Raw genomic sequence first — 9,672 nt, forward strand, 5'->3', positions numbered from 1 at the left:
GCATTGTTGTCCAAATCAAATTCTGGAAGTGGCCATTCAACTAGATCTGTTACAAAAAGGACAACTGATATTATCAACTTTTAAAAACTTACGGCCAGGGGTCTTTCTTCTATGTTTATACTAAAGCATGGAATGACATTCCTCAAAACATAAAGTCCATTTCAAAACTACAGCCCTTTAAGAAGAATCTTGTCTGCCATCTGCTGGACAATTTTTGTTGTGCTCATATTTAGACGTCCTATTTTGCAGATGCTGCCTTCCTGAAATTTGGTATGCTTGTTTGTCTTTGTGTCTATGGTGTATAATGATGTGATTGTGATGCTGTATTTCTGAGTGTTTATGTGCTGCAGAACAAGAACTTGCTGTAAAACAGCAATTATTCTGAGTCAGGCTTGATTTTTAATAATCTTTTCCTGTTAAATAAATAAATCAAATCAAATCAAATCAAGTCCCGGTCCAGTTCAGACAGGAAGAACTGCGTTCCAATACTAAAAACTAAATCACCTTGTTAATTAAAAATTAAAACAAAAGACATGTTCTGTAATTAATGAATGCACATCACCTGATTTGGACTAAAATCATCTGAGTTTTCATTTTGGTCAAACCTTGAAGTTATGCATGATCTCATGCAGCACAGTCAGATAATGACTGTCAGCTACTACCACATCAAGCTCAGCTCAAAATCTGTCAAATCTGAGTTGTTGCCTTTTCAGTTTCGTAAGGTCAATTATTCATAAAATCTGTCCTCTGGTTCATGAAATATTTTGCTAACAGATGAAGTTGACTTTAACAGTTAATGCTGAAGCTTTAAAAACAGGCTAAGTCACAGTGCTGCGAGTAATGGTTGAGGAGCATGGTGCTCAGCTATAACCACACCAAAGTTTAGCTGTAAACGTGTAAAATTAATTAAGTCATAGCCTTTGTTGTGTTTGCTAGCTGTGGTGGCCATTTTGAATCCATTTACTCAAAACATTTATCAGATGTTGACAGTTATTTTCTCAGTTTCATTAAAATCCATCCAGGGGTTCATGGTATATTTTTGTTTTACAAGAAAACATCATTGCTTTACCTTGAGCTGTGGGTGAAGCTGTTTCAGTGTCCTGACAGTCAGGACTTACCTGCAGGGACAGAGGTCAGCAGAGAGGACAGTCTCTTTAAATCCCAACGGTCAGCCTTGTCTCTCCTGTTGTTTTCTCGCCTCAGACTCTCGAAGCATGTTGGTGTTCAGTCCGAAGCCAACACACTGACACACCACACCCCTGTGTCACAGCTGGAGCTCCACCTCAGCCAATAATACCCGTTTTACCTGTCCCGCCAGCACCTAAAGACCGAGCTGTCAACTTACTGAGGTGACTCATAGGCGAGTTGGGACACTTCTGTCAGCGCGCACACATGCCCTCCTTTTCTACAACACACTCACAATTTAAAAAGTCTGCTTCCTCTGAGGGAAACTTCAGAGCTTTACCAGCTGAATCATGAGTTATTATTATAAGTTTATCAGTATTACATAATAAGTCAAACAGAAAATCAGAAAATTCAGATAAAAACTGACAATAAGGGTCTGGCGGACAATAAATAACAAAACAGATTTTTTGGATTTTCAGTTTGGATGAGAAAGACTGAAGGACAAAGACTCAAAAGATTTATAACTGATAATTTAGCAATAAATAATTCTAACTGATAAATAGCCGCTACTCCCCCACCTGTTGTTCTATGTATATGAAAGTTTAAATAATTAGCAGGAGTGGATTAATTTATACTAACAAAATCCTCCTGTTGTAACCAGGTTTCAGTACGACAGAATAAATCAATATGATGATCAGTTAACAGATCAACTAACAGAGACTTAGAGAAAAGAGATCTGATGTTCAATAATCCACACATAATCGTTTCATTGTTCTGATAAAGTTTTTGTTGTTGTTTATTTAATTTGGTCCGTGGGTGGGCTGACACAGTTTGGGGATTTGGTGGGTAACAGAGGATAAATAGCAGTTACTCAACAGCAGAGAGGCGTGTAACGCCCCTTTTCCATGGTGTAGGGTCGGTGTAGGTACGGGTCGGACCGGTTGGTTTTCCACTGATGTTCCAGTCCGGTTCCAATGGGTGTGTTTTGGGCGGTTGGAGGAGGTGGTTTTTAGGTTTTTTGAAAAAAGGTTAATGGGCAAAATTACAGATGGAAACACATTTGATGAATAACCTTTGAAATTTTAAAAATTTGCAAAGACTTAGCCAATCAGTGATGAACAGTGCTCTGACGTTGCATTTTGGTGTCAGCTGGGGCTGCTTGGAACCACAATGAAGTATAGGTACTTAAAAAAGTGCCAGTTCCATGGATCTGGTCTAATGGAAATGGCTTGGAACCGTACCGACACTACACTAAGTGGCTCTAGTTAATTTTGGTGCTCCAGCCAAGGTGGGATCTCTCTGTATCAAACCAGAAATCTGCAGAGTCCATGTTGTGATTCTGCATCTGCAGGAACGGAGCTAGGCTTTTTTGCAAGGGGTGGCCAAGGTGGTTTTTAGGAGGGTCACATAAAAATAAAAAAGCACTCTGGATTTTAAAATTCAAGATGGCTACCACAGCCAATTTTGAGAAATGTTGAGCTGAAGTTTTGTGTGATCAAAGCTAATAATGATCTAAAAAAAACATGATGAATGCTAATCACAACTTATTATTCAGACATTTTTAGACACACAAACTTGAAAATTAGTTAAAGGGATCCCCGATTACTTGTAACATTAGACTTTATTTAATAAACATATATTTTAACTGTAAAATAAAGACTGTAAAAATACTGTAGGATGTTTAGTTTTTATAATTTTTAAACAAAACGTTAAAAAAATATTACACGGACGGGGCCATTTTATTTACACACAAAGCATTCTGGGTAAATGATGACATGGATAGGTCCTCGGTGTGAGCGAGCTATATCCACCCTGAAGGTTAATCTTGAACAACATCTGACGATCGACTCTTTTAAATGAAACCAGAGAGCGTTGACAGAGAGGAGAAGGTAGAAATGACTCAGCCTGGAACTGAAAATATAGATGGAGGACAACAGTTTAGTTTGTTAGTTTGTCGCGCTAGCACCGAACTAATACATATAAGGTAATATAGTGTCGGAGCTAGCGCAAAGGCTAACAGGCTAAGCTGAGGTTCTTCTTCCATGAAGCAGCTCTGTTGTCCTCCATCTATATTTTCAGTTCCAGGCTGAGTCATTTCTACCTTCTCCTCTCTGTCAACGCTCTCTGGTTTCATTTAAAAGAGTCGATCATCAGATATTGTCCAAGATTAACCTTCAGGGTGGATATAGCTCGCTCACACCGAGGACCTATGCACATCATCATTTACCCAGAATGCTTTGTGTGTAAATAAAATGGCTCCGTCCGTGTTAAAATATATTTTCAAAAATTTACTAAACTAAACAGCCTGCAGTATTTTTACAGTCTTTATTTTACAGTTAAAATATATGTTTATCAAATAAAGTTTAATGTTACAACTAATCGAGGATCCCTTTAAAGCAATGGTCCCCAAACTACGGCCCGCGGGCCAGATCCAGCCCACCTCCCCATTTGGTCTGGCCCCCAGAACAATAGCAGAGAGCATTTAGTTTTTTTTTCATATATATGTATTTATATTTGATTATAAAGTTGGACTTTTGCAATAAAATGTTCCTTAGTTATGAACTATTTTCATTATTAACTATTATTAGTTAGTAACTATTTCATACATACACACATATAACATTCTGTTCCACCCTTCTGCGGTCTGTGCCCCTATCTGGCAACCCCCAGAAAAAAATCCAAAACCCGCCCCTCTCAAAGAGAGAACAGAATAATGGTGAAAAGATTAGGTAAGAGAAAAACTGATTCAGAATGCAGGGCGTTTAAGCTGCAGTGGACAAACGATTATTTTTTGTTCATCTGTCAAGAGGTGGTGGCGGTATTCAAAGAATACAATCTGCAGCAATACTATGAATCCCGTCACAAAGACAAGTATGATAGCTTCAAGGCCAAATGTGAGCAAACAAACTCGCAAAGCTAAAAAGTGGACTGTTAGCTCAGCAGAATACATACTGTGAAGAACCCAGAGAGGGTTATTTGATTGTGCTTTCTGGAAAACAATAAATTTTTACATTTAGGCACTCCTGCAATAGTCACACTTTTTCTGTTACAAACTGCCTCCGGCCCCCCACCAGAGAAGGGAAAAGTTTTGTGGCCCTTACAGGAAAAAGTTTGGGGACCCCGCTTTAAAGTATATGAAACAATCTTTACCTTATCCTAAGAAGGGCAACCACAGCTAACATTAAAAGGCTAAAGTTCAGCCATTTTTAAACAAATTGAGATTAACTGTGATGTGGAGTAGCTAAGAACAATCACATGCCGATTGGCAATGCTAATCCCAAATTAAGCTAACTACTAACGCTAAATCAGATTTTTACAAATGACTATATCATCTTGAACTGGATTGACTCTAGAAGTCGTACTGTACTGTACTGAGGACAGCAGGACAGCCTTACCTGGTCCCTCATGCTGTCTGAGTGTCCCATGATGATGGCAGCATGGTTTGGATACTTCTGCTTCAGGTGCTCCAGGAACACCTCCCTCTTCCTCTCCATGTCAGAGTGCTGACTCTCTCTGCTGGCAGGAGTGGAGCTGTAGACGTAGCTCCGAGGTAAAGTGCTGGGAGACGAGTGTGGATCTGGAACACAGAGGGACAGCTCAGGGTTTGTGAGCTCTCATCTGCTGCTGCGTTTAAAGGAGAATTAGAGCTGGAAACATCTGGATCTGATCTCACTGATGAGACAAGAAACAAGTGAGAAAAACAGATGAGAGGAATGTAGATAAAGAGGGATGTAAGAGAAAAACCAACCCAGCGGTTTAATGGATACCGTGTTAAAATATAATTTGTGACCTGTTCCAATCATTTTATTTTATTAAACATGACCTCCTACAGCAGCAAATTCAACAAACGACCATTTTAAGTTCTTTAAAACTTTTTAAGTTTTTTGAAAATCTGTTGTGTGTAATAATTTGGAACAGTGCATTTGAAGGTTTTTTATTTTTGAAAAAAATACAGTTATCATTGGGAGGTTTTTCCCAAATTATACTCTAAATGTTGACAACTTAAAATTATGCTGGCTGTCATTTACTTGGGACTATTTAGGAACACAGAGAAAAATATAATTTGCATAATAATTTGAAGTGCAGTGTAAGGTACGACGGCGTATCAGGGCCACGTTGCAGATGAAAAAAAAAAGGAGCAAATCTCCAAGAAAAACTCAGAATTTCTGAGATTAATTTCAGACATTTTCGAGAAAAAACAGGTTGAAAAGTCGCAATTTTGCTGGAAAAAACTCAGACTTTCTGAGATTAATTTCTGAAATTTTTGAGAGAAAAAAACAGGAAAATGTCTTATTTTGAAAAGTCGCAAATTCGCAAGAAAAAAAAACTCAGAAATTTCCATAATTAAAGGCAGAAATTTGCGACATTTAAACTAGATATTTTCTGACATGGTAAAGTCAGAAATTTTAAGAAAAAAACTCATAAATTTGTGAGAAAAAACTCTGAAGTTTTCAGGAATGGCTAAAGGGCGAAGTCCGAAAATTTGACTCGAATTAAGCCAAACCTTTCTGCCAATGAAGTAAAAAAATTTTACTTGGTAAGATTCTTGAAATAAGAAAAGATTGAGTAAAATCAAGCATTTTAAGAATCTTACCAAGACAATTTTTCTTACTCCATTGGCAGAAAGTTTTCACTTAATTTGAGTCAAATTTTCAGGATAACAAGACAAATAATCTTACACATTCTGAAAACAAGGTTATTATTCTTACACGATCAGTTCTTGTTTGGTAAATCAGTCTCAAAACAAGATCAAAAAGACTTTTTGGCTGATATAAGATTTTAAAACTTGGTTAGGTGGACAGTTTTTGCAGTTTGCTCATGAATTTGCATTCAGTTTCTTTTAGCTTTAATAGTACATTAGAAAACACATTTCTGCAGAAAATGCAGTTTCTCTTGCTGCTTTCGGCATCGTATAGCCTGACTGAATGCCACACGCCCAGCCTCAGCACAGCTCTGTGTGCAGCTGCTGTAATTGATGCTTTTAGCAGAACAGTGTGACATTTTAGCATCATCTCAGACCTGCGGGGCTCGAAATGTTTCCCCCAAGACACACATACTAAAGACTGACACAGTGAACACAATAATTGTGTAATACTGCAATGAAAACAGTTCTTGCTAATTTGTTTTAGCGTACACATATGAGACACATGCCGACATTTAAATATGTCCAAAAGGTTTGTGCTCTAAAAACAAGGACACTTTGTGACTCTGTGTAGTTTTTGCACAAATGATTGCCCAGCACCAAAAAGTGCAGGTGGAACCATGGTTGTTTAACCGTGAATGTTTGTGAGTTTGTTACTAAATTATCTTATGAACCACTGGGCAGACATTTAGTGATGCCCTCAAAGTAATCAGTGGCTCATGAACAGAAATCTTAGGGGGGTGGGGGTGGGGGTCCAGGGCCCCACCACCACCCGCTTTGCAAAAGCAGACCTTCAGGCGCTCCTCTGTGTCGTCACTTCCTGTTACTGCACTGGTGAATACTTCAACAGCTGGTCATCTCAGTGCCGTGATTTCTTCGTTTTGACTTCTAACTGTGGCTTGAACTGGGACATGTCACAGTTACACTTATATGTGATGAACCTACCCCAGATAGTGCAGACCTCCACAACGATACAACACAAAGACCCTGGACTCTGGCACATTGCTTGATATTATCCTCACTGTTCAGCCTAAAGGGCTCGACACACGGGAGGCGATGTCGCTCGCTCTCCATTCATTTCCTATGGAGCCTGTGTGGTGAGGCGACAATCGCTTGCCCTCCTCCAGCTAAGCGACCGGCGAAAATAGTGCATGTGAAATTTCACGCTCGTACACGTAGACGTGCACACGCGAGCTTGCGACATGACATATGAAAGTTGAAAAATGTTCAACTTTTGTCGCTGTCGCTTAGCGTACAACCAATCAGCGAGGGTTTTATTGACTGACCAATGAGAGGAGAGTATGCTACACACTGCAGTTAGCTAACACTTTCACCAAGTGATTACTAAAAAGCTTTGTGGGAATTTATTGGCACCAGGGTGAAGTTTATGGTAAGTTTTTCCTCATAAAACTGTATCTTGATGTGCGTTTGTTTTTCAATATCATTAGCATCGCAAGATTTGTTTAGTTTACACGTCCGTAATGCACACCCCCCTTCAGAGTCAAGAACCAATCAAATTTTGTGAAGACAAGTGATCTGAGAGCGCGATTCGCAACGCTGCGATCGCTATCGCGTCCCGTGTGTCGGGTTTCACCCTGGCTGCGATGACAGCCGTTAATCGCTGTAGTTTGTCGCTGCCCGTGTGTCGAGCCCTCAAGCCTCAGTGATTGTTGTGATAGCCTCTAATAAATTTTAAACATTGTTGAAGAACTTCAGTGTACATGCTTTCAAAAAACTCTACAAAAGACACTTTGTTGAGGCCTTTTGCCCCTATAAGGACAGTTCTGGTGCTTCTATTTGTTTTCCTGTCAACTCAGCTTCAAATATCACTGCCTGCCCTGAGCCTGGTTCTGCTGGAGGTTTCTTCCTGATCAGCAGGGAGTTTTTCCTCTCCACCGTTTGCTCAGGATGGGAGACTGTGATGAAGTGATTCAACACAATCTGCTGGTTTCTTCTTTAGATTGTTCTTTTTATGTACAGTGCCCTGAGACAACGTATGTTGTGACTTGGCGCTATATAAATAAACTGAATTGAATATCCACTCATCAGTCTCAGAATTCCACCTCTTCTTAGTTCAGCCCATCCTGGAATCTGAGGTTCATGCTGAACTGTTCAGTCAGAAACTCTGAAATCCACTCATCTACATTTTAAAGTCATTTCAGATCCTTTCTCTTGTGTTTTCAGGACTGGAAGTCTGCTGCTTTCAGCCCATTTTTTCAAAACAGCTTCAGACCCATTTCCATCTTGCCCTGTCTCTCCAAATTACCAGAGAAGCTGGTCAACAAACAGCTCGAGCTCCATTTGGAGTCTCATAATGTTATTAATAGGTTTCAGCCTGGATTCAGGTCTGGAAATGGTTGCATCTCTGCTACACTTCAAGTTCTTAATGATATCACCAGTGCCAATGAAAAGAAGTATTATGTAGCTGTAAGTGTTGATTTATCAAAAGCTTTTGAATCAGTGAACCATAAGTTACTGTTTGACAGACTGAAGGAAACAAGACCCCCTGAAGGCTAACTAGCTTGGTTTATTGTTTGGAATAGAGGGTCCTCTCTCTGATCCTATCTAACAATGTCCCACAATAAAGCCTTTTGAGGCCTACTCTTTTCAATGTTTAGATCAATAACATTCTCCTTGCAGTGAGTGATTTTAGTGTATCTCAGCCCCTCCCTGACTACTGCTCTGTTTTTATTGAAGACCAACTTCATCAAGATCCAACAGGCATCGTTTCTCAAATCTGCATTTGGTTTAAAACACAGATAGTAAAACTAAATGTATGATTTTTAACAGAAATCTACCACAGGGTGAATTGTTTTCCTGGGATGGCTCTGAGCTTGGTTTAGTCAATGTAGGAAATCCTGCATTGGTTTTCTAAACTGTAATAAATCTTCTTTTGCACACGCTAGAAAACAGCCTCTAGTTAACCTGACAGAGCATCAAATCGTGGATGACGGAGAGACGCTACACAGGTCTGCTTCAAAAACACTTCTTCACAAACTGGATGTTATTTGTCACACTGATTCTGTTTATTTACAAAACTCGCTTTGACAAATCTCTGTTGTACCTACACTGACTTCTTACTGTTCACAACCTTAGTCTGTGTGGTGACCTCATCATCCTCCTCATACGCAGAGCTCATACTTCCTTCCTTCGCTCCTCGCTTCAGTTCTCTACTGCAGACAACTGGATTCATTCATCACTTTAAAGTCTAACACACTCAGTACAAGACTACTGTACTTGCTTTTAGTTTTATAATGCTTGTCAGTTTTTATTGTCCCCAATGTTCTTTTGTAAATCTGCTATAAAATGTTGATTTACATTGTTTATTTTGTGTTTTTATGTTTTTAATCATTGTCGTTTTATGTCTGCTTGTGTTGCTGCCTCCTGTTCAGGCACTCTAATGTTTCATTTTCATTTCAAATTGCAACAGTGAAAACAGGACTGTCCTCTGCAAATATGGATAAGAAAACTCAGAATAACAAAGAAGAAATAAAAAATATAAATTTTCCAAATACGATTTAGATATTTAAAAGGGAACATATCGTGTAAAATCTACTTTTTTAGCCATTAAATACATTTTGTTGTGTATTTAGGGTAGAAAAGTTGAATTTAGTCTCTCCTGGTGCTGCAGAGATAACTTTATATTCTGTGTGGGTCATATTTTTGTTCAGTTTTCTCTATTCTCTATGATGTTTTCTGAACGATTACGTCAAAATTATTTATGATGGAACTTCTAAATAAGGCCTAGACCAGTGGTTCCCAAAGTTGGGGTCGGGACCCAAAGTGGGGTCCAGAAACATCAAGGTGGGGTCCTTCAGTCCCAAATGATGGCCAGGTATCACACAAGAACCATCTGATGATGGGTAAAAGTAAAGAGCTCTCTCAAGACCTTCACAACCTTATTG

At 39.1% G+C, this 9,672-nt stretch overlaps 1 protein-coding gene across 1 annotated transcript in view; it reads right to left on the bottom strand.

Moving 5' to 3' along the window:
* Window positions 1-9,672, bottom strand: part of si:ch211-207d6.2 (sickle tail protein homolog) — a gene marked incomplete in the record, with an annotated part of 73,176 nt that overhangs the window by 56,275 nt on the left and 7,229 nt on the right. The window contains 1 exon segment of the mRNA XM_014013844.1: window positions 4,521-4,702. Coding sequence (XP_013869298.1) covers window positions 4,521-4,702 — 182 coding nt within the window.

Source organism: Austrofundulus limnaeus, unplaced genomic scaffold, assembly GCF_001266775.1.
Source record: "Austrofundulus limnaeus strain Quisiro unplaced genomic scaffold, Austrofundulus_limnaeus-1.0 Scaffold106, whole genome shotgun sequence".
Lineage (NCBI taxonomy): Eukaryota > Metazoa > Chordata > Actinopteri > Cyprinodontiformes > Rivulidae > Austrofundulus > Austrofundulus limnaeus.